The sequence below is a fragment of the Nannospalax galili genome, unplaced genomic scaffold (genome assembly GCF_000622305.1).
Source record: "Nannospalax galili isolate Female #2095 unplaced genomic scaffold, S.galili_v1.0 scaffold18, whole genome shotgun sequence".
Lineage (NCBI taxonomy): Eukaryota > Metazoa > Chordata > Mammalia > Rodentia > Spalacidae > Nannospalax > Nannospalax galili.
In genome coordinates, this window is record NW_008346548.1 from 7,881,066 (window position 1) to 7,907,426 (window position 26,361).

Consider the following 26,361-nt stretch of genomic DNA (forward strand, 5'->3'; position numbering starts at 1 on the left):
CAAGGTACTAATCAGGTGACCTGTCTACATCTACTGTGAAAATCAGAAACATAGCCATTAGAAATAGTAGACACTTTATTAATATTTTAAGGCTAGTAACTAAAGTACAATGCAGTTTGTATAACAGCTGGAAACACGAAAAAAAAAAAGATTTAGTGGCCAAAGAACAAAGAGTTGTCAAGGTTTTTTCAATCTCTTCATGTACCACAGAGACATACTGGTTTTGGTGATAATAAACAACAGATACATTATTAGTAGTATTTAATAGGATTCTTTAAATAAGAAATCATGGTGCTCAGACAGACAAAACAATTTGGAACACTAAGTCATTGTAACAGCTTATAACAAAAGCTTATAATCCTTCTGTAGTTCAGTGTTCCACTGTCTTTGCTTGTCACTACTGCTTGCCACAACGAGAGAGAGTAGACTTTGACGTTTACCTTAAATGCCACCAAGACCAAACTATGTAGACATCATGCAGCCTCCTTTGCAAAGAGATGTCTTGCATGTATCCATGGGCACTCTGTGCCCCTTGAGGAACTCCTGAAATTACTTTCGCTATATTTAATAATTTAATTTTGTAACAGCCAGGCCAACATGATTTCTTTCTTTCTAATAAATTTTGTTAACAATTTCTTGTTTTTTCCAGATATAGAATTTCAAAGATCATATTTTAAATACTGCCCCCAAACTGCAATGTTTTCCAAACACACACACACACACACACACACACACACACACACACACACCCTCTCCCAAACACAATTAGCTTAAAAAGAATTTGGAAAATAAATGAGTATAGTAAGTCATTGTATCAATGTCCAAAGATCACAAAGCACTGGCCAGCAATCTTTGTATTCAAATATTGTGAGAACATTTCTAGATTGTGTAACCAGCTTAAGCCACTATGCCTTTAAAGCATCCTCATTTAATGAAATGAGGATGATAATACCTAGAAGGTCTCTGTGAAAATCAAATGAGATACTGCACGTCTGTCACATAGCAGACATTGGAATGTTAGTTCCCTTCTTCATTCTAAGAAAATGCTATCATATTAAAATTTCAAGAACAAAAGCATTTAATATAGGATTATACATACTGAAATAACACTGTACATACTTTTGTATTTGAAATAATGTTTGAACACATCTCTGCAGCAGTTGGACATATAAGAAATCAACCTCAGACCTGCATTAGATGTTTTACAAAATGTGTATTGATTACCCTACCATCAGAATGTTAAATGATGACTCTAAATAAAACTAAATTACTAAATACAAAAACTTAATCAGACAGCAAACAGAGTCCTATCTCTCCCACAAAACTTAACAGTAGGGCCCACGATTTCAAATTGAGTAGGAAATCTGAAACCCTATGATTTTTAGGATGAAAAATTTTGGAACCATCTGCCATTGATCACGGATGAGGGAAAAGCCTAAAAATTAATAGCTCTGAATAGTTTAAGCTTGAGAAATGACTATTAACTATAGAAAATAGTTCAGTATTGAAATAAGCATATAATAGAAAAATTTATACTAGATATAATAAGTCTAGCACATCTTTTTCATTTATATAATTTGTACCTACTTAGGTAGAAGGCAGTTTTTATTCCACTTTGATGTATACATGAGTTAGATTCTTCTCCATAGCTTTAGTTTTAGGTAAATTCATACATGAAGCAATTGGCTAGCACTAATGCTGTTACATTCATTACATTCAATTTGAGGTTTTATATTGACTTGCTGAATCTTTTTTGCTTACTCTCCTATTTTAAAACTCTCCCATATTTAGCTGTTCTCCTGAATTTTAATTCCTTATATCTTCATAGTCCTATTATTGTTTCTGCTGTGTTCTTAAAGGTATACCCAGATAAAAACCAAAAGCATGTTGTTGTACTTAACTCTTTGGAGACTGAGTGTCAAGTCCCACTGCTTATCTTTTTACCTTGCTAAAACTAAAGTTGGCCTTGACTTTGTAAGGCAAGTAGGAATAATATGTATCTAGCTGGTTGTCACCGAAATGAGTAGGCACTAGACACAAATACATTCAGAAATATATTAAAAGTTACCACTGGAGGGGCTGGAGAGATGGCTTAGCGGTTAGGAGCACTGACTGCTCTTGCAGAGGACCCAGGTTCGATTCCCAGCACCCACATGGTGGCTACAGGACCGTCCTTAGCTCCAGTTCCAGGGGAATCTGAAGCTCTCTTCTGACCTCTGCAGCACTGCATATAATAAATAAAATATTAAAAAAATTAAAGTTGCTATTGGAACAAATTAAGTGTACTTAATGGCAAAGTTCCCTCTCAAAATAATGTGTAAATAAAGTAACAGCAGCACTACTCTTACACAGAAAACATATATTTATATACTATAGCAGGAGTCCTCTAGAACATCATGGTTCAGAACTGACTGGGGTATTTACATTGAGCATTCCATGGCATCAGCCAGGAAAAAAGGGCACAGTGTACTGTACAGTAAAATATGAAAACAGTGGAAGGGAACAGAAGCTGACTCCCTCATGGGGGTAGAGGCAATGTTTACAAAGTTGAATCGTTGAGCAAAAACATCAGACTCACCTGACTCACTTTTTAAAGTAACAGTACTGGCTGAGTTGTAATTCATTGGCAAAATGAATGTTTAGCATTCACAAGGCCCAGCACCACATAAAAAAGCAAACACTTAACAGAGCACTGCAAGCATTATGAATAAAAGTTGAGAGACAGTCATTCAAAAATTTTCACAAGTAGTGTGGGTAATATAAATATTCATTCAGGTTTGTGTTAGTATAGATGTAAGAACCATCTGCCATTGATCATGGATGAAGATAAAGTCTAAAAATTAATACCTCTGAAGAGTTTGTCTAAGCTTGAGAAATGACTATAACTACAGAAAATAGTTTGGTATTGAAATAAACAGTTTAACAGAAAAAATTTATACTGGATATAATAAGCCAAGCACCTTTTTTCATTTGCAGTAAATGCAAATTATGTTGTATTATTGGTATGGATAATTTCAAAAAGTTCTTTTAGATCTAATATTTTAAATCTTAGTTGAAGGATAACTAAGGGGAAATAGGCTTAATGGTAGAACACAGGCTGTAGAGTCAAAGTGCCTTATTAAATTTGTGTAATTTTGGTTTGATTACCTGTTTCTGTTTAACTTCATGACATAAGGGCTGGGTGTGGTGAAGCACACCTTTAATTCAAAAACTTGAGAAGTACAGGCAGGTGAATCTCTGTGAGATCGAGACCAGCCTAGTCTACATAGTAAGTTCCCAGTGAGCTGGGGCTACAAGGAGACCCTAGACCCAGTCTCAAAAACAAAACAAAACAAAAAGCATGATGACACGTAGCCATAACTGAAGGTGTTGACGCCCCTTTTGGGGTAATGTCAGGAGCACAATTTCTTAGTTCAGTTCTAATTAATCCTGTTCTAATTAATCTAATAATCTAATAATCAGAGAGGGACTACATGAAAAACGTTATATAAGTTAGTTCTTATGGTGCACTCCTAGTTTACAGTTTGAAATTTTCTGTTTGGCTGCCTGTTAAGGCAAACTTTGTGTTGTAAGCAGCTGAGTCTTTTTCAAAAGCAAGAATACCAATGTAGAGTATCAGCTTAATCAATCATTATTATGAATTTGGTATAGTTTTAAAAAATCTTCTCAAGGCAGTCCATGATTTACATTATTCACATTATTCATAGAATACAATTTGAAGATTCCAACAGATCAGCACACAAATTCAAAGTTAAAGTGACTATCCATGTGAGTCTAGATTTGCACATTCTAATCTACATTGCAATTTGGACTGGTCAGAGTCCAACAGTCTGACTTTGAGTATAAAGCTTCTTTGAGTAGAATATATGACCTGAATATAAATCTTTGGTTTTTGTCTTTACCTGATAATAATACAAACATGCATTAGCGAAAATACATACCAAATTAATTTCTTCTGCATTGAAATCCTCAGCCAAGAATGCAGTCCTCGTTAAAACTTCATGGCGCTTGGTTTCATGAATCTGGTCCAGTTTAGTCCCTATTACCAACAGTGGGATTTGGTTATCAGCAAATTGTTCTCGATCATAATCCCTGTGATAAATAATCATGAAGAGGTAAACAGAATTTACCTTTCCAATGTAAATGTATAATATTTAAATGCAAGTAGCTTATACAATTTTATTGGTAATTATATGATTCCTGCTCATCTTTATCTATAAATCTATTCCACCAATTTATTCTACATATGTATTCATTATCAATCTATCATCTATTCAGTTCCAATTATTCTTCTTATTACTCAAAATCTGTTTCTATGTGTCTTTCTAACAGACGACCTGAATATTTAGGGCCTATCAAATGTATCATGATCATGTGACTTAACTATCCTCAAAACTCTGTCTTCTATAGTTAACAGCTTCAAAAATTTTCAGTGTAGAAGCAATGGGTTTAAACGGCAGTGTAGGAAAACCCAGGAGCTTAGCAATTCGATGCAAATATCTGTGTGGCATGCTAAAGCTCTATATCTTGCAAATGCACTTCGGGCAATAAATAGTTTAAAAAATGATCATGAGCTGGGTGTGGTGGGGCATGACTTTAATTCCAGCACTTGGGAGGCAGGGGCGGGTGGATCTCTGTGAGTTCAACACCAGCCTGGTCTACATAGTGAGTTCCAGGCCAGCTGGAGCTACAGGGAGACCCTGTCTCAAAAAATACCAAAAAACAAACAAACAACAACAACAAAAAACGATCATGTCACAGTAAAAAAAGATAAAGAAGCTGAAGATCATTATAAATAGAACACAGGTGATACTACAGCTGGAAAAAGATTAAACAAATGGAAATCAAAGGAAACAGTTGAAATGGAAAACGTAATAAAGGGCAAGAATTCAGTACCAAATAATTGCTCTGACATGACAGCCATGGGAGACAGAGGATAGACCATCAGATCTCTTGGGGTTAGTAGCCTTGGGTCTATTACAATCATTTTTCTTTCAACTTTTATCCAAAGGATTGAGTAGTAGTATAAATGATAGTTCTCATTACTGAAAGGAACAAAGTTCATTGTTGTTGAATTAATTTATATTCTATTCCCATATTTGAAGAAAGTAGATTTGGCTTTCTCAAAACATTACAGGTTCAATTTATGACAAGTCAGCAAAATCTGCCTTTGAACAATTTATGACAGTAAATCAATATTGTATAATTCAACCAATGAACTCCAGTTGACCATGGCTTTTTTTCTGTCTGAGCATTTTTCTTTCTTTTTGAGTAATTCTAAGTTGGGAAGGAGGAAAGGCTACTACTTCAGCTGCTATATCCTTCACAACTGTCTCGCATAGCCTCAGCTGCAGTTCAGTCTCAGAAGAACACGACTGTTTTGAACTCCATAGCCTATCTCATACAAATATCATTCTATTTATTTGCATTGAAGTCAATAACAGCTCAAATTCAACTCCTTTGAACCCACAGGTTCTTATCCACACCTGATTTAGGAGACAGTCTGAAACTGAAATTTGAATTACTGGAAAATTACATTTTCAGATATGCCCTTCAGGTTTTTTTTTTTCTTTTTCTTATATTCACTAGTTCTTTTTTGAAAATTTTTGTAGGTATTCTATCAAATACTATCTTTGAGGTACATACATCTCTGTTAAAGTCCTACATAATCTCTTGTAGATTATCATGTAAGCATATATACCTTTTTCCATTTTTTTATAACTTTTCATTTAAAAATTACATTCATTGAAGATACAAATGTATAGAATGGTGACCTCAATTACAATATTAATTTAAAAAGAAAATCATACCACTTTAGCTTTCCTGTATAATTTTCATTTATAAAAAAATCTTTTTATCAAGGGCTAGAGAGATGGCTCAGCAGGGAACCTGGGTTCGATTCCCAGGACTCACATGGCAGCTAACAACCATTTGTAATTCCAGTTCCAGGGGATCCAATGCCCTCTTCTGACCTCTGTGGGTACTGCATGACACAGGTGCACTTACATACATGCAGGCATAACACTCATACACATAAAGTAAAAATAATAAATAAAATATTAAATTTTTTATCAATTTGAAATTCAAACTTGAAATTTTTTTGAAACCACTAAGTGCAAAACTGATGGAGTTTATCATGAATAGACAAGGCTAGTACTTTCCTAAAAATCACAAGGAGACAAAACTATCATTTTATACATATAATATTACTTTGAGAAAATAAAAATTCTGAATCTTTTCAATATTATATTTAACCATCACTGAAAGAAAATTAAGATTAAAAGAAACAAGGTTAAAAGATACAACAGGGATAAAATCAACAAAATCCAGAATACAGGAAACTGTACAGAAAAAAAAAATCACCTGCTTCTACAAAGAAACTATTAAATAGTCTAAAAAGGGTGGGATAATATAAGATTAAAATATACTTAAGGGGGCTGGAGAGATGGTTCAGCAATTTAAAGCACTGGTTGCCTGACCAGGGCTGAGTACCACATGGCAGCTAACAATCATCTATAACCCCAGTTCCAGGGGATTTGTCACCCTCTTCTGGTCTCCATGGGCACTGCATGGCCAAGGCACTTAAGGACACATTCAGGGAAAACACTCATACACATAAAATAAAAATAAATTAATTAAGTAATTAAAAATATACTTAAGAAACCAAGTATAATGAGAAGGCCTTATTTATATACTGCTTTCTATATATCAACCACTAGAATTTTAGATAACTGGGAAAATTAAAATTATATCATATCATTAAAGAATTGTTACTTTTTAATTTTGTTTTGTTTTGGTCTCTTTGAGACAGGGTCTCTGTATAGCCCCAGCTGGCCTGGAACTCACTAGGTAGACTAGGCCTGCCTTGAACTCAGAGATCCCCTTGCCTCTGCCTCTGCTAGGATTAAAGGTGTGCACCACCTTGCCCCGCAAATTGTTACATTTTTATGACAACTTCAGGTTGGTTATGTTAAAAAGTCCTATTTTTTTAAAGTGCACATTGAAATCTACATGGATGAAATGATGTAATATCTAACATCTGCTTCTAATTCAACTGGGTGTGGGGGATGGTGCAGAGTGGGTAGAGGAATGGATGAAACAAGACTGGCCGTATGTTGGTAAAGTGCTGAAACTGACTGGCAGGTACATAGGAGTTATTATTCTTTGTATTTATGCCTTAAATTCTCTGTTGTAAAATGTTTTTAAAATTAATAAAAATTGATTTAAATTTTTATATGATTCAAAATGTAAGCTGATGTAAAAGATAGATCTAAGCAATCTTTTCTTAGCCATTCTTTTCCCCTGGTCTTGTTAAGTAATCCTTTTTATTCTGTTTACTCCTTTAAAATAGTGCTGAGGATTGAACCTAGGGCCTCACGTATGCTAGGGAAGCACTATACAGCTGAACTAAGTCTCTAGCCCCTTTCATTGATTCTGTATTCGAATATAAGTAGACATCTTTATTCCTCCCTTTTCTCATACATTCTCTGCATCTTGGTCTTTGAAACCTAGCAACATTTATCTTGTAGGTCTCTATTTTAGTATACAGAGATATTTCTGATTCTTTTTTAAAACGTTGAATAGTATTCCAGTATGTGGTTATACCATTATTTATTTAACAAATCTTCTCTTGGTGGGCTCTAGTGTTGTTTTCAAATCTTCTGCTGTTACAAAAATGTACCAAAAACGAAGCAATGCATTAATGTTTAGTACATGTGCAGGTTCACCTCTAAGATGAAAATGAAGCTATACAGTCAAAATGCAAATGTATCTATGCCATCTTGAATTCCTTGATACCGATGTGAATATCTTTCTGCATAAATAAATGATCTCCTAATGCATGGTGGTATACCCCTTTAATCCTAGCAGGCGGATCTCTGTGAGTTCTAGGCCAGCCTGTCTACATAGTGAGCTCCAGGCTAGCTGGGGCTACAGGGGAACCCTGTCTCAAAAAGACCAAAAAAAAAAAAAAAAAAAAAAAGAAAAAAAAAAGAGAATAGATTTCTTTAAAAATATTTTATTTATGTGGATGTGTCTGTGTGAGTAAATGCCATGTGTGTGCAGGTGCTCTTGGAAGCCAGAAGTTACAGGTGGTTGTGAGTCACTCCATATGGGTGCTGGGAACCAAACTTGGGTCCTCTGCAAGAGCAGTATGTACTCTTAACTACTAAGCCATCTCTCCAGAGACCAAGAATAAATTTCTTGAGTGATAATTAAAAAAAAAAATCAGTGAGACTAAAAGATCTTTGAAAAGGTTATAAAATCAACAAAGTGGTAGCAAGTCTAAAATGGAAAATACACAAATTACCAAGACCAGGGGTTAAAAAGCATACACTACTATGGACTATAGATATATCCAAAATAATGAACAAATACTATGAACAACACTATTCACATAAATGTAATAACTTAGAGAAAATGAATTCCTTAAAACTCAAAGATTACTTAAAGGAAATAGATGAATTCTTTTAAACTAAAAAATTACTTAAATTCACTGAAGATAAAACAGATTACTTGTATCATCCTATACTTATGAAAGAAATTGAATCTGAAGTTGAGAATCTTTCAAATAAGAAATCTCCAGGCCCCAAGTCTTCATTGGTAAATTCTATCAAAGAAGAAATAACATCAAATATCTACAATCTCTACCAAAAAATAGAACAGGAAGGGGCATTTTCAACCTAAGAGGCCAGCATTATCCTCAAAGAGGTCAAAGACCTTATGAGAACAGAAAAGTACAAGCAGTATTTTACATGAGCACAGAACAATAACAAAAACCTCATGAAAATATACCAAAACCAGAAAGATATAAATTGAATACATTATAACCATGGAATGGGAGGATGGTCCAGTATTTGATAATCAGTCAACATGATCTATCTATCATTCAGTGTGAAGAAGTCCATACATCCACAGCAACTTGTGGTGTGTGTGTGTATGCATATAAAACTTTTGTGTAGCTGCAACCAAATACCTGACAGAACTTCAAGGAGGAAAGATTTATTTTGGCTCATGGTTTCAAAGGGAGTAGACACATAGACCAACAGAATAGAGCTAGAGTCTGGAAGCTGACCCCTACAAACACCATCAACTGACTTTGGCAAAGGAACAAAGGCATTCAATGGAGAAAGGATGATCTTTTCATGAAATGGTGCTGGAACAAGTGGACGTCCAAACTCAAAATTCACTTCAGCCCAAACCTCACATCTTATATAAAATTAAAACACAGATCATAGATCTAATATAAACCCCAAATTATAAAATGTATAGAAGAAATACAAGAGAACATTTGTATGATCAGCCATTAAGCAAATGGTTCTCAAATATGATACCAAAAGCAAAATTCAGAATAGAAAAACTAAGAAATTAGACTTCAGTAAATAAAAACCATTGCTGTGAAAGACACAATTAAAGATAACAAAAAGACCATTTGTAGACTGTGAAACAGATGCACAAATCAAACATCTTACATTATTGTGTGAGGTATAGTCTTGGGATTGCAGCAACACTTCAAACCAATTGTAAAGTAATTCCAGGCTTACCCATTTGTCACTAAGACTCCAGTTGGCACCAAATCCCTATTGAGAGCTTCCAATGACCAACGACATAAGTTCTGAGATGACTTCTTATTCGTTAAGTCATGTACTAAAATAATACCTGAAACAAGCAGAGAACATGATGTCAGCACTCTATGAGCTCCTCTTCATTTTATACTAGACAAAGATAAGTGTAGTAGGTAAAGCTCCTAGGTCCTTAATGAAGCTAATAGTCAAGTATGCTGAAGAAAATCAGACAAATATTTTAGAATTTCCTTTATGAACACTTACAAATAATTAGCTATTAATCTTTGTCACTTACATAACTCTTAAAATTTTTTTTCAAAGACTAACAGAATGTCATAAATATTTAGAATGCCTTTTAATATTCTGCATTTAATACCTGTGGAGTGCTTACTTTATGTTTGGTCCTGCTTGTGGAATCATTTCATCAATGAAGAGCATCGAACCTACTTAAATCAATAACAAATTACATTCAAGAAATATGCTGCTTCTGCACTACGCACAATATTGTCACAGACATCAGTAAAAACACGTATTAGCAATAAAATGCACAAAATAGTGTCATTTTATTTTTTACACCTGCTTTTTCCTTAAAAAAAAAAAAAAACCCACGGTCTTACTACATAGAGGACACTGGCTTTGAACTCATTGTGTGGCTCAGGCTGGCTTGGAACTCTCAGTTCTCCTCTGCCTCTCAGATGCTGAGGTTACAGATATGAGCCACCACATTCAAGTCAATTGCTATTCTTTTTTTTTTAGGATTATATATTATTTTTATTTATGCATATGTATATGTCTGTGGGCATGTTTATGTGTGCCCACAGAGGCCAGAAGAGGGTACTGGATTTCCCGGAGCTGGAGTCACAGGAGGTTGTGAGTTACTCCATATGAATGCTGGGAACTGAATTCTGGTCTTCTACCAGAGCAGCAAGTGCTGAGCCATCTCTCCAGCCTCAATTGCTATTTTTGTTTCTGTCTTTTTGAGACAGGGTTTCCCTGTTGCCCCAGCTGGCCTGGAACTCACTATGTATACCAGGTTGGCCTCAAACTCTCAAGAGATCAACCTGCCTCTGCCTCCCAAGTGCTGGGATTAAAGGCGTGCGCCACCACGCCCGGCTTCAATAGCTATTCTTTAATAGACAAAATATTGTTCTGTATATTAGTTGGATCTCATCAACTCAAGAGTTTAATGTAGTTCTTTGAATTATGGTGAGCTATGTGAGACTGCTATCCTTAAGAGATTTGGTTTGCCAAGTGCAGTGACACATGCCTGTACCCTTCATTAGGGAAACTGAGGTGGGAGAACTTGAGTTTGAGGCCAGCCTAGACTACATAGCAAGACGCTGTCTCAAAAATCAAATGGGGGTCAGAGAGAGGAACAGGAGGAGAATGAACTAATTTACTTAAAAGAGTAAGAGTCTATGGCCATACTGCCCTGAGCATGTCCAATCTCATATGAAGTAGCAAAAGACATACACCACTAGAAGAGAGGAGGGAAGAGGTAGTCAAGAAGTATGAAGAGTAGGGAAACAATGGACTTTCAGGAAGTTGGAGAAAAATAAGAAAATGTTACAAGGCTCAGAAATATAACCAAACAGATCAGTTAAGATCCCAGACAGAAAAGCAATGCAGAAAAGCATTACAGTAAGATAAAGACAAAAAGAAAGGCTTCAATTCAATGCCTGTTAGAATTTAGAAAAATACCTTGTGGTCCAGGAACCATAAGTTTTCAAACTATTAACCCCTTCTCTTCCTATTTTATATTACCATGATTCTATTGGGAAAAAGACATGAAACGGATCGTTTCTCTACCTTCAAATGTGGGATATGCCAATTTTTAAAAGGGCATAAGAGGCAGAATTATTTAACTTTTCTAATTTTTTTTAGTCTGCTATATAAAATGATCTTAGACAAAAGGATGAGAAGCTGCATCGCCATCTGTGGAACGAAGGGGTTTATACAAGCTAGATGACTTGTTCCAACCAGCTTAGATAAATCTGTATTTCTCCTGGTGCCCAAAACAAATATAGAGATCTGACACTTGCTCCCATATCCAGCTGCATCTACACCACCTTTCTCAAAGACAGCTTCCCACAGGCACAAAGAAATAATTTTGTAAAAAAGGAATAATGAACTACCATTAAAGGATATAGCTAATATTTATTTGGTACTTATTGGCTATTGTGCTTTCAAAATTTTTGTAATACATTTTAAATTTATTTTGTGTATATATGTGGGCATACTGGCTATTGTGGTTTATACATGTTATCTAATTTTCATAACAGTCCTATGAAGTAAGAGTTATCTCCTTTCTATACATGATGACACAAGGATCGGACAGGTGGAGTAACTTGGCCTAGTCACATGGTAAATGAGATAGCAAGAATTTTCAGTCAAGTGTTTTGATAGTAAAATGTCATGGGAAAGCAGATTAAAATCTCATTTTGCGGGGGCTGGAGAGATGGCTCAGTGGTTAAGAGCACTGGCTGCTCTTGCAGAGAACTTGATTTTGATTCCCAGCATCCATAAAGCAGCTGACAACCATCTATAATTCCAGTTCCAGGGGATCTAATGCTCTCTTCTGACTTTCACAGGTACTGCATGACATGGGTGCACTTACATATATGCAGGTAATACACTCAAACACTAATAATGATAATAATAGTAACAATAATAATAATAATAATAGATAATAATAATAGAATCTCATTTTGGGCAAAGGAATGAGACATTTTTACTCTTCTCCATTTCTCAGGTATAAATATTCTCAAGAGAGTTAGTTGAGAAAGTAAAAGGGTTACAAAGGTCTATGCTGGCTACCAGAGGGACAAGGAAAAGGCTTTTTTTTTTTTCCCTGATGATCTTCAGAGAAGGATTTTTGAGCTTTTAAGGGCATTTGAGTACTCTTTTTTCCAATTCTTCCTGTTTTCATTTAGGTTGCAAGCTTTGTTTTGTAGAATATGAGCTAGAAACGTCAAGATGGGACCAGATGAAAGTAGTCAGAATGACAGCTGATGAGAACATGTTCTAATTTTAAGGGAGAACAGAGACATTTCATAGATCTATTAGGGTTTTAAACAGCAGCAGCCTCCCCCCTCCCCAATAGGGTCCCACACAAGCCTGAAAAAGGGAACTGAACTGATAAACACCTTGGCCTCTGAAGTCAAGGGAAGCAGATTTTTCTAAGAGGCAGCCTGCCTTTCCTCTGATCTCTGAAGACGAGGTAAGCAGATTCTGCCTGTTAACCAGAGATTTTAGGAGCTGTTTTAGTACAGCAGCTTTTCCCTTATCTTAGGAGGACAAAAAAGTAAACACTTCCTGACCCAGATCCTGGCTGGAAGACGGAACAGAGCCAGGTTTACAAGCTGTGCTTTTCCTGCTTCCCCCCGCCTGATTTTTCCCAAAAAACTTCCCGCCTTCAGCACCCTGAAGCCCCCATATATAAGCCCCAGCTCACAATCCATGGGCAGACATTTTCCCTTCCCTGAAGGGAACGTGTCCCCTGTGAAATAAAGCTCTATCCCACTGAGAGTTTTATCTGTGTCCTGGTGCCTCCTCCTCCATTCACTCGTTCTCCGCCAACTTTTTACCTATCAAGATCCTGTGGCGATTACTAACCTAGGTCATCTGAGTGGGAAGGAAGGGTACTGAAGGCAGAAAGTCTTCCTAAGAATAAAAACTATGCATTTGATTAGCATGATCCTTATGTTCTGCTTCTTGGAATGGTAGAAAAACTTGAGTGCTTGTGTCAAGAGAAACATTCCAGAGTTAGGGTGAGAGACAGGTTTTTCAATAAATGATTTTAAAAAAAATGTTAGAAAACAGGAATATATTTCAATCTTATAACTAAAATCAGTGTAGGATATATGTAATTTTTTCAATGATATTAAAAGAGACAAATCACAAATGAATACTAGGTTTCAAAGAGATAATCAAATATGGATGCTAGTGGATTTCTTCTTTAGCACTTAAAAGTTTGCAACTTAGGATTCCAGTCTCTAGGATTTAAATCGTTTTTAATCTGCATTATTTATAATTTTTTTTTTAAAGGCAGGGTTTCCCTGTAGCTCCAGCAGGCCTGGAACTCACTATATAGACCAGGCTGGCCTCAATCTCACAGAGATCCACCTGCTTCTGCCTTCTGAGTGCTGGGATTGAAGGCATGTACCACCACACCTGGCTTCTTTATAATTTTTATCCTATCTTTGTTGCAAAAAAATGTTTGGATATGTTATTACACATTTCAAACTTCCCCATGTCAGATTTAATTCCTATCTACTTTGACAAATCACTTGACTAATATTATTTTACCACTTGATTCAAGTTTAACCCAGTTTCAGTTCCTTCCTTTTCTCTAAGTCATTTCACACTATATCATTCTAATCTTTCTGTTTCTAACATATCTATGTGTGTGTTTTCACATAGATGTGTGTATATATATATATATATGTTCAATTAATAAGTATCAGTATTCTGTACATTCTTGCATGATTATGGCATGTATTCATGTCATATTTTAGCTTTGTTTTGTTCCATTTATGAATTTTTTTCCTTCAATTACACTATGATATTTTCAGACAGAATTCAGAGCTAAATGAGATATGGTGTTGTGAATTAACACAATTCCCTTTGCATTTTATAGTATGTATCCAAGAACTTTCTCTATTTCTTTGTGTGTGTACAGAGTGCCTTACAATATGGAAAGACATTGAAAGAGAAATATAAGGAAGATACTGAATAAATATTCTACTGGATATGGTGAGGTGTCAAGTCTTTTGGTACATTAATCAAACATACTGGTTAGCTTTTATTGTCAACCTACATATTAGAGTCACCTAGGAAGAGGGAACCTTACTTGAGGAGTGACCTCCATCAAACTGTTATGTGGGTATGCCTGTAATACATTTTCTTGATTGCTAGTTGATGTAGGAAAGTGCCCAGCCCACTGTGGGTAGTTTCATCCCTAGGCAAATGGGCCTGGACTGTATTAGAGATGTAGCTGAATGTAAGCAAGAAGAAAGCCAGTAAGCATCATTCCTTCAAGGTCTTTGCTTCAGTTCCTGACCTCAGGTTCCTGACTTTCTCAATGATGGACTGTAACCTATTAACTGAAATAAACCCTTTCTTCCCCCAGGTTGGTTTTGGTCAGTGTCTTATCATAATGACACAAAGCAAACTAGGATACAAACATAAGTTGAAATTATATTTCACAGTGAAAAGAGTTTTTAAAAATAAGAAAAAGGAACTATAGACAAATTACAAATATTAAGTGGTGATTTTAGTCTTTTGACAAGTAATAGACACTCTACAAACTGCAAGTATGTACTCTATTATATACCTCCATCTGGAAGTCAGCTTCAAGTATTTGAATATTTTTAACTGGATGAAATTTCTGCATCTCCAAAACACTCCTTTAGGCATCTATTTATAATTATATAGGTTCATCTATATAATAGATATAGGTAAAAAGCAGATAAAAGATGTCACTGACATCCAGCTGGGGGGACTCTTTCTTATTCAACTGACTGAGGTAACAGCATTCCCAAGGGATGTTGTTTTGGAAGTTCTGTGTTTTATATCAAGAACCCCAAATATTTACATTTACTTATCAATATTTAAGTTTATGAAAATAATATAAGTAGAAGGACTTAGAAAACACAGGTGTTTACTGTTCTGAGTCACATGGTCACACTACAGAAAGAAATGAGACTGTGATATGCAGATTTACATCAAGTAAATTGTGAATATATTAGCTTTCTCTCATCAAGATAAGCCTGGTATGTCACAGCATTTCATGTCAGATGATCTACACTCACAGACCTTTAAAATATGGTAGAAAAAATGCTTTACCATTTACAGAGTTGTAGAATACTGCTCTCGTGCTTTTCACACAGCTGGCACTGCCCACAGAGCCTCCAACATCCCATAATTCTATATAGTAGGTCTTCTCTTCTGGGGTTCCTTCTTTGTAGTCATGAACCTAACAGATCAATTAAAATAATTATTAAAGACACAAAATAAAGTGGTAAGCATCCTTATTCAGTTTAAAACACTGGCCTCCCTGCCAGTGTCTCACTCTCTTTCATGTCTACTTTCTTTAATACTCCAACTCTAATAATCTTCAACCCTGTTGGACTCTAGACTTAACTGATGCTAACATCTTTTATAATGCCCTCCCCCCTTCTACTTTCAAAGCCTCACTTCCTTCCTGAGCATAAATTCCAGGATCCACTCTTACAGTCAGTCACTGCTCTTTAGCTCCTCTTTTACACTATATTCATCCAACGAAATTCCAATCCTGGCTATAGCACTTTCTTCTTTTATTCCACATCTGCAATTCCTGAATGTGGAGCTCAGAAAAACACACATTCTAGTTAACTGAATTTACTTCAAATTCAAGTGCACCTGTGGAGTCATCCTTCCATCAATTGTGTAGGTCATTTTCCTTTTCCTGATAAAGATTTCTTACTTTCTTTTTTCCACATTCAATAAAGGTTAACTTGTTTCCTAGGATAGAATAAAAAAGAAGAACGTCTACCACCTGCTCTTTCCACATATCTCGACCTCCAGAAATGTATGCCCATATAATCTGCTTTTCTCCGCAGTCTAAATCTTCTCTGTATTCAATCCATCCCATTTTCCCACTCAAAGATGTAGTTACATCAGTTCTTCCTGCTCTTTATCATGGCATTTTCCTCTTCTGCTGGATAATTCTCAGCAGCATACAAGTACTTCTTGTCCTCCTGCAGTTACTGCACCAGTTCTCTGTTCCTTTACACAGAAAAAGTCCCCCACAGTTGTCTATTTTCAGTTCAAATTCTTCTCACATTTTCTCTTTAAAGAGTTTTAATTTGTGTGTGTGTGGGGGGGGGCATAGCATGCATTTGGAGGTCAGAGGGTAACTTGTGGGAGCTGGTTCTCTCACTATGTGGGTTATGGGGAATCCAACTCGGGTTTGGCAGCAAACACCTTAGCTACTGAGGCATTTCACTGGCACGCACATTCTCTTTTGAACTTATTTTTATGCAGCCTTTGTCCCAATACCCCCACTGAACTATTTCTGGCTAAGATCACCGTTACCTCCACCTCACTGACACCATGGTTAAGTTTTTGTTTACCCCATCACAACAACTCACTCCTCTGTGTTCACCACACTTCACTTAGCTTCTATGATCTCCCACTCTACTGGGTTTCTTCCATCCACCAACTTGTCCTTTCCAGCTTCCACCTGGATTCTTCTGGTCTCTGACCTCTAAGCATGCATCCTAGGGTTTAGTTCTTCAGTCTTTCTTTCCTATCAATATTCTGACAATTTCATCTATTAAAATTTTAAAGTGTCATTTTTATGTTATTATTTCCTTATTTATATCAACACTAGGAATGTTAGAATACCATATTCACCAGACTAAGTTGGGAATATCTAATAGGCACTTCAGATTTAACATATCCCAAAACAACATCCTTATCTTCCCAAGCCTGTTCCTTTCCCAGTTTCCTGTCTCAGCAAAAGGCAATTCTATCCTTTCAGTTAATTCAGTTAAAAACTGAGGAGTGAACTTTGACTCTTTTCCTACTGTACATCTGATCTGTCAGCAAAACCTGTTCCTTTGATCTTAAAAATATGCCAAGATTTTCATTTTTACCACTTCCACATTTATCAGGTCAAAGTCTCTGATTATCTCTTTGCCTAATTAATGTATGGCCTCCTAACCAGTTTCTCCACTAGAGGCATTCCCCTATCGCATCTGTTTTTCACATAGTATTAGAGGGATTATTTTAAAATCCAAGTGAGATCATCTCAACTTTCTGCTCAAGACTCTCCAATGACTTTCTTATTCCCAATAAATTTCCAGATTTTTTTTTCTCACGATCTATGCTTTTACTGCCTATTTAACTGTTCAACTATTTAACTATTTAGAACAAATTTTGATATACAACAACTAGATGTGTGATAATTCAAGGGTAGACTTTTCTAAGAATTTTAAAAAGAAATAGAGTACACCTGTAATCTCAGCACTGAGAGGCTGAAGCAGGATTATGGATTTGAGGCTGGCCTTGGCTATACTGTACAATCTTGTCTCACTACCTCAGTACCCTGTTCCCCTCAAAAAATAATGTCAAGATAACAGATGCAGGTTCTTTGGGTGAGACCCAGGTACATAATTCTCTAGACAATTGTGCTGTGACTCTCTGTTGAAGAACTGCTCATTTTATAGAATGGAATCATTCTATATTAGGATTATACTTTTTTCCTGTGGGGGGGGGATTTTTTTTTTTAAATAAAAAAAAACTGTATTTACTTGGAAGCATTCAAATGTCAACAAAACAGCTGCAATTTTTTTCTTTTTTGCAATTCAGAGTGGTATTCAGTTAACAGAACAACAATTCTTTTCGTATAAACGGTATCAGAGACAAAAATCTACCATCCCCATATATAACTAATCTGTGCTGTGCACCAACAAGAACCTGCTTTAAATTCCCGCACCAGTTTACAGCCCCCATACTGAACCAGGCAAGGTCAATGGCTACTGAAAACACTACCAGGACAAAGTCTAGCTAAAGAAACATTGGGTAGTGCTAACTATACAAAAAAAAAGACACTGTACAGTTTAAAAACAAATCTTACACAGCCCTACGTTTCATTTTTTTTTTTTTTTTCGTTAAAAGGAATGAGTTGTGTCCAGGGGAGTTAAATGCTTTACAGATAAGAAAAAAAAAAACTGCGCTAGAACAAACTTATTCGTCATCATCTTCTTCATCTTCCCCCTCTTCCTTCTTTTTGTTGCTCTTTCCAGCCTTGACAACCTCCTGCCCCCCCCCCTTTTTTTTTTGCAGCATCAGGTTTTCCTTTAGCTCTGTAGGCAGCAATATCCTTTCCATATTTCTCCTTCGGCTTAGTGGCCTTCTTCTCCTAAGGCTGCTTGTCATCTGCAGCAGTGTTCCACATCTCTTCCAGTTTTTTTGCAACATCACCAACAGATAAGCCGAGATGCTCTCCTTTGATTTGGGGGCGATACTGAGGACAGAACAAGAAGAAAGCCAAAGGAGGCCTCTTGGGTGCACTGGGATCTTTGAACTTCTTTTTTGTTTCCCTTTTAGGAGGGTTATAGGTTTTCATTTCTCATAATGAGCCTTGTCAGCCTCTGCCATGTCTTCAAACTTTCCTTTTCCTTTAGCAGACATGGTCTTCCACCTCTCTGAGCACTTCTTGGAAAACTCTCAGAAGCTGATGAAAGCATCAGGTGCTTCTTCTTGTGCTCCTCCTGGCAAGTTTGCACAAAGAATGCATATGAAGACATTTTGCCTCTCGGCTTCTTAGGATCTCCTTTGTCCATGTTTAGTTGTTTTTCCTCAGCAAGGCACAGAGTCATCCAGTGCCTGTCTGCCTCTCACTTGCCCTGGCACTGTCTCTATGGAGCTCAATGTACTGCAATGGCTCAGGGGGGGGAGGGGCGGTTTGAGACAGGTTCTCACTATGTAGTCTTGGCTGGTCTGGAACTTGCTATGCAGACCAGGCTGGCCTAGAATTCACAAGGATCCACCTTCTCTGCCTCCTGCATGCTGAGATTAAAGGCCTGTGCTACCACAGCAAGCCAGGATTATTACTTCTTGATTATCATGAATCAGCCCTGATATCTTTAAGCCTCAGTTTGTTTATAAAATGAATGAGTTGCATTATGTAATTTCTAAAGTATCTACTGACTTTAAAATAATGATGAAAAAGACACCTCAGTACTTTAAAAAGATACCATGAAATCCACCAAAACTCACATATTATATTCAACAGAATGTGTTAACACTTTTATTATATTAATTTTTTTTGGGGGTGGTATAAATCCTTTTGGTCAAGAAAAAGTTTAAATATGTTACTTTATGGATAGAAGATAAGAATCAGACTAACAGGCTGGAGAGATGGCTGAGCAGTTAAGAGCACTGGCTGCTCTTGTAGAGGACCTGGGTTCGATTCCCAGAACCCACATGGTGGCTATGAATCGTTCCTAACTCCAGTTCCAGGGGAATCCGACGCCCTCTTCTGACCTCCATAGGTATTGCACGACATGGGTGCACTCACATACATGCAGGCAATACACTCATACGCATAAAAAAAATCAGACTAACAATAAAGACAAGAAGAAAGAAAGTGAGAACAGCAAAGTCACAGCTGCTGGGCACTATTTTGGAAAATGGAAATTAATACTGTATATTGCAATAAAAAGTATCACTATTTTGCTATATGACAATAACTGATAACGTGATTATACTAAATCATCAGAAAGTTACACTACATGAATTTTAAGAAAGCAAGGAAATATGACATATTTTACAAATACTTCTAAGCAAAACTACTGAACTAATATCAATGCCATAGGGAGAAATGATCTGTTATGAAAAGGCTTAGCACGTCCATGAATCTTTCCTGATCCTACCTTCCCCGACATCCCAAACCAGGAAGGTTAGGTCCCCTCCTGTTTACTACATAACACTTTGTACATTGCTATCATTTCAGCGACTGCACTGTCTTACTTATTTCCTGATACCTCTTCTATCACACTTAGAGCTTGAGAGCAGGGGCCATATACTATTCATCTTTGTATCCCTAGAAAATAGCATAACACCTAGTACATGTTCAGTGCTTTGACATTATTAAATTAATACATTTAGGTTATCTCATCATATAAAATTTTATTGTATTTAGTTAGTTTAATGAAGCTTCTGAGATGGGATCAAAAGCCTGAATTTTTGAAAGAGCTCCAATAGGAGTGCAGTTCAGTGGCAGAGCCCTTGCCTAGCATGTACAAGGCCCCGTATCTGATCCCTAGGACTGCGGTGGGGGGGGAGGATAATAAAGTTCCCCACATGACATATAACTAAGTTTCCATTGTAGTATACCACTTTTATCACTAAAATTATTTCAAATGTCTTATACTGCCTCACCTAAAAGGTTATAACTCTTCTGAGAAACTTCAACATGTAATCTAACACCTATAGTGCACACCTCTTAGTCTTGCAATGCACTGGCCGGTCATCCCACACACTTCGGGTATACATACTCCTATACTGTTCTCTGTCATGAATTGCCTTCCCAAACCAAGTTTTTTGTTTCCTTCTAGAATTAGAAGAGGTGTCTTTCTTCTTTCTCAACTTGCTTAATTGATATTAGCTAAGTTTAAACTACTATGGAGTAAGTCCTAAGAACTTAAAGCCAGTAGCTTATAAGGAAGTTAACATTATACTAAGCAAGGCCCCTGACACAGTAAGTGGCATTTTGGTGCTATATTAAGACCCTAACATGTTGGGTGGAGTAATGCTTAGCTATAAGAAGAGTGTTGTTTGGACTTAGTTATTTTTATTTTATGTATATGAGAGTTTTGCCTGCATGTATGTAAGTGTATCACATGCATGCAATGCCCATGGGGCCAGAAGAGAGTGTCAGAACTGGAACTGGAGTTACAAACAGTTGTTAGCTGCCATGTGGGTGACTGGAACCGAACTGGGTCCTCTAGAGCAGCTAATGCTCTTATCTGCCAAGCCATCTTTCTATACTGTTTTATATCTAAGTGAAGTCACCAAGGATCTGATACTTAAAGACAGTCAAGACCTTATGGCAACCCAAGGGTTTTCTCAGTAGGAAGAACAGGTGCCAATCATATGGCAAACTGAAACACACTCCTGAATACTGCTGCCTTCTCATTTGGACCTTTCCATTTACTCACTGCTCATGTTTATTGGCTACTAAACCAAGACTACACATGGCTTCATTTCATTTGAAGAGCTCATTGTAACTTTTTTAAGAAGAAGAAATAAGTAAAATGAAATGCCTCAAGAAAGAATAGATATTAACAAGTTCAGTTTAGTAACTGTGTCTACTGAATTGTGACTAGAAAGAAAACAAAGGTAGGAAGTCTTAGGAGAAAGTTGGGAGAAAGAGATAGGTAGAGGAAAGTAAGAGATGCAACCAGTGTATTCAATTCAAGTAACAGTATAAAGCTACTACTAACTGCTCCTTCCTTTCTAGTAACGGCTTTTGCCCTCAGTCAAGCTCATTCTCTCTATTTTTCAAACCGTCTCTTCCATTCTATACCCATTATTTCCTTTATTTAACCTCTAAAGTTTGTGAAATTGCTATAAATCTGTCTCTATTTCCTCTTTGCCGAGTCACTGCTACTATACACCATCACCACCAAATCCAATGCTTGTTTTTCTCTCAGTCCTTTTATCTCTAGCATTTCATACTATAAACCAAACCCTCCTCATGAGCTTCTTGTCCTTGCTCATGAGGCAGTTCAACCTCTGGACCACCTCTTTGATCAAGCTTTCTCTGACTCCATTTTAGAAACTTCAACTCTCTAAACATTCCCCAAGGTTTTCTTTCTCTCCTCCATTTTCTTTTTAAAAAACTCATTGGCTCTTGTGGTTCAGGATTATCTCTACATACATGATTGCAACTCAGAATTCTCTCTTGAACTTTAGCACCTCTTTATCAAATGTTTCCTGGCCAACTTCAGTTAGAAAACTCACAGATACATCTCTCTAGTGTAGAACTGAACTTATAATTTCCTTCTCTTTTACCTATGATATAACCCCTTTTGGGGTGTGTGTGATAAGTCTATCCAGTAACTCAGGCCACCATTCAATCATTAACATCTAGTGGATTTCATCTTGAAAGTAACTCACTTTCTCTTAAACTCTAATAACATTCATTTACCACTTCTGTCTTTTAGTACTTTCTTCAATAATGGGAAATGTCCAAAATAGTAACTATTGAATCATTGAAATATGGCTTATTAAACTGATGAACTAAATTTTCCAATTCAGTAAATTCAAACTTGTTGCCTCATGAAGCTAAATATTACCATATTGAAGTACATCAGAATACTTATTTCTTTGAATTGCTCTGTAATAAGCAGCAATGAGGTGTGATTAAGAACCATAGCTTTGTGTATGCTGTCACAAGTACTTTGGGTTGATATACGCAACTACCCTGTTGTGTCCAGACAATATGGTTTCCTTGTATTTCATCTACCACCTCAGGCTCTTACAGTCTTTTCCCCTCTTCTTCTACAATGATCCCTGAGCCTTGGAAGGATAAGGTGTGATACAGATGACCCATTTAGGGCTGAGAATTCCACAGTTTCTTATTCTTTGCATGTTGACCATTCTGGGCCTCTGTGTTAGTTGCCATCTGCTGCAAAAAGAGGCTTCTGTGGTTGAGAGTTGAGAGATGCACTAATCTATGAAAGCCTGAGCCAGACAAAAATGCAGCATGGATAGGGGAGGTGGGAAAGAAGCCCCAGCCTTAACTAAGGACCTATTGGCAACTGACTGATGCTGGAAGAGGGAGAGTCAATTTTCTTTAGGGGTGTGAAGTCTGGTAGGTTGACCATACTCCAAGGCAGCAACCCATATCCAAGACCATTTGGGAACACAAATTAGACTTGATAGGCCTTTAAAAAAAGAAAAATAATAACAGAGGACATGAAGTGAGGGTGGAATAGTGTAGGGGTAGAGATGAGAGAGTCAGAATGTGATCAAAATACACAATGAAATTCTTGAAGAATCAATACAAAATAAAATAAAATAAAAACAACCTGTAGGCTTTTGAACCAGATTGTCTGGATTTGAACCTCAACTTACTAGCAGTATGACCTTGGACAAATCTTGTAACGCCTCCAAATCTCAACTGTATCATGTGTTAAAAGGGATACCACCTGCCTCACAGAGCTGTGTGGGAATTAAATGAACTACTATGTATAGGAATGCCTAACCAAAGCAAGCACTAAAAAAAGTTAGTTATCATTGTTATTGTCACTTTGAAGATCATTTATACATAAACCAAATTTCTCCAAGTAGATTCACTTCGTATTTGGTGAGGATAAAAACAATGGCTTTTTATTGTTCCCTAGTGTCTGTGTATTGCTATGCTGCCCAAAGAATTCAATATATATTGATTGTATGCAAGGTTCAAATTAGAGTTAAAATCCCATTAAAGCAAACTCGAAATGACAAATCAATTTCCCTATTTATAATTTGTGAAAACATTTAATTCTGAAAGTCTTGCTTTCATAATTAGGAGTTGCCATACATTTATCAGCTCATTAGATTTAAGGTAACAAAATCAGAAACCAGGAATGAGGGAAGACACCACAAAATAGAAGTTCCTACCTAATTCAGTTATGAACACCTCTGCACAGAGTAACTGAATCCGAAATGTGAGTGATCATTGAGTAAATTCAGTAACTTCACCCAGACTCTGAAATTAAACAGTAATATTATTACCTTTATCACCTCTATTTCTAGTTGACTCTTAACAGATTTGAGGTACGCTAAATGGACAACTGTTTCTAAGGGTTCTGAAGAGTGGGTATTCAAGAATCTATATTAGTTCTGCAGAACCCCTCTCACAGGTTCAGTAATACAGAATATAAAAGATGCTACAGAAGACAGTGTCTCTGAAAATGTTTAGACAAAGTCTCTATAAACTTTGATCATTTTTTTCCACAGAGAACTGCTCATTTTATAACTACAGTCATGATTTACATTTCTACAACTGTAAGATTATAGTTTTAAAATGCCTTTTACTTATGTTGCCACTCAAGAAATACATGCTACTCAAAGAAGGAGAAGAGAGATCAACAATGAACAGTAATACAAGCAAGGTCATTTTCAGTGTGACCCCTGGCCCACATGCCTTAGTCTTCTACAATAATGCAACGAGGGTCAGACTGGCTTTAATGGTGTCATTTAGTACCACAATCATTCTAGTAAAACCAGTCACGTTGTTACATGATCTCTGTCTTTATCTGCTGTAGTTTCTAAAAAATTTTTTTAAAATTTATTTATTTTTTATTTTATGTGTATATGTGTATTGCCTGCATGTAGGTAAGTGCACCTGTGTCGTGAAATGGTCACAGAGGACAGTAGAGGCTTTTGGATCCCCTGGAACTGGAGTTAAGGAGAGTTGTTAGCTGTCATGTGGGTGCTGGGATTCGAACCTGGGTCTTCTGCAAGAACAGTGTTCTTAACCACTGAGCCATCTCTTCAGCCTCATATCTGCTGTAGCTTTTATCAGTTTCCTCTTGGGCAATTTCATGCTACCCAGAGTTCTGGAACTATGTAATAGATTTAAAAAAAGCAAAGATTTTGAGAGGGAATTACTGCTGTTATTTCAGTAAATCAGAATTTAGCTAGTTTCATGCTGATCTGCTTTCTAAACTTGTACAAATGCATTAACTGCTGATTTAGAAAATCCTTTCCTATACCTATATCTTGTAAGTCAAGGCTAACAGTTTCTTCTAGTATTTTCAGGGTTTCCAGTTTCACATTGAGGTCTTTGATTCATTTGGAGTTGACTTTTGTGCAAGGTGAAAGATAAAAAATCTAGTTTCATTCTTCTGCAGGTGGAGATACAGTTTTGCCAGCACCATTTGTTGAAGATGCTGTCTTTCCTCCATTGTGTGTTCTTGGAACCTTTGTCAAATATCAGGGGGCTGAAATTGCGTGTATTCAGGTTTGGATCTTCAATGCTGTTCCATTGATCTGTGCGTCTATTTTTGTGCCAGTACCATGCTGCTTTTATGACTATAGCTCTGTAGTATACTTTGAGGTTTGGTATAGTAATCCCTTCAGTGTTGCCCTTTGTGCTCAGGGTTGCTTATCTATTCCAGGTCTTTTGTGTTTCCATATGAATCTAAGGATGGTTTTGTCTAATTTTGTGAAGTATGTCATAGGGATTTTAATTGGGATTGCATTGAATCTATATATTTCTTTTGATGGGATGGTCATTTTCACAATATTAATTCTTCCAATCCATGAGCATATGAGGTCCTTCCATCTCCTGGTGTCTTCCTCAATCTCCATCTTTAACGATTTAAAGTTTTCATTGTAGAGATCTTTGGTGTCTTTGATCAGATTTATTCCAAGATATTTTATTTTTTTTTCAGCTATTGTGAATGGGAGCATTTCCCTGTATTCTTCCTCCAATTGCTTGTTATTGGTATATAGAAAGGCTACTGATTTTTGTAGATTGGTTTTATAACCTGTCACTATACTGAAAGTATTGATCAGGTGTAGGACTTTTCTGCTGGAACTTTTGGGATCTCTTAGGTATAGTACATCATCTGCAAAAAGTGATAGTTTGACCTGTTGTTTTCTAATTAGTACTCCTTTAATTTCCTTCTCCTGTCTTATTGCTCTAGCAAGAGTTTCAAGCACTATGTTAAAAAGGAGTAGAGCTAGTGGACATCCTCATGTGGTTCCTGATTTTAATGGGAATGCTTCCAGTTTTTCTCCATTTAGAATGATGTCGGCTGTGGGTTTGTTGTATATAGCTTTAATTTTGTTGAGGTATGTTCCCTCTAGTCCAATGCCCTCTAGAACTTTGAATATAAATGCATGCTGAATTTTGTCAAAAGCCTTTTCTGAATCTATTGAGATGACAATGTGGTTTTTGTCTTTGAGTCCATTTATATGATTAATGATGATTACTGACTTGTGTATATTGAACCATCCCTGCATCGCTGGAATAAATCCAACTTGATCATGGTGAATGATCTTTTATTTACTTATTTTTTGATTTTTTGACTGTCTGTCATTGACCCATTCAGAGAAGAGCTTGTTCAGTTTCAGAAGATAATCCATTTGACAAAGTACCTGTTCAAAACTTTGTGAAGTGTTTCTATCACCCTCTTTCCTTGGGGTACATAGTAGGCACAAATTCTCCATTTCAGTAATTGCTATTTTAGTATGACTTTCCTGTCCAGGACTCTGACATTTATTTTTTATTTTATTTTATTTTTAAATT

At 36.4% G+C, this 26,361-nt stretch overlaps 1 protein-coding gene and 1 pseudogene across 1 annotated transcript in view; both read right to left on the bottom strand.

The window, feature by feature from the left end:
- The window catches only part of Rabl3 (RAB, member of RAS oncogene family like 3), a 50,311-nt gene that overhangs the window by 6,257 nt on the left and 17,693 nt on the right, over nucleotides 1–26,361 (bottom strand). Inside the window, exons 3-5 of the mRNA XM_008842911.3 lie at nucleotides 15,411–15,540; nucleotides 9,543–9,657; nucleotides 3,942–4,092 (exon numbers count right to left, since the gene is read on the bottom strand). Coding sequence (XP_008841133.1) covers nucleotides 3,942–4,092; nucleotides 9,543–9,657; nucleotides 15,411–15,540 — 396 coding nt within the window. The remainder of the gene's footprint in view (nucleotides 1–3,941; nucleotides 4,093–9,542; nucleotides 9,658–15,410; nucleotides 15,541–26,361) is intronic.
- On the bottom strand, nucleotides 18,297–18,895 carry LOC108491315 (annotated as a pseudogene).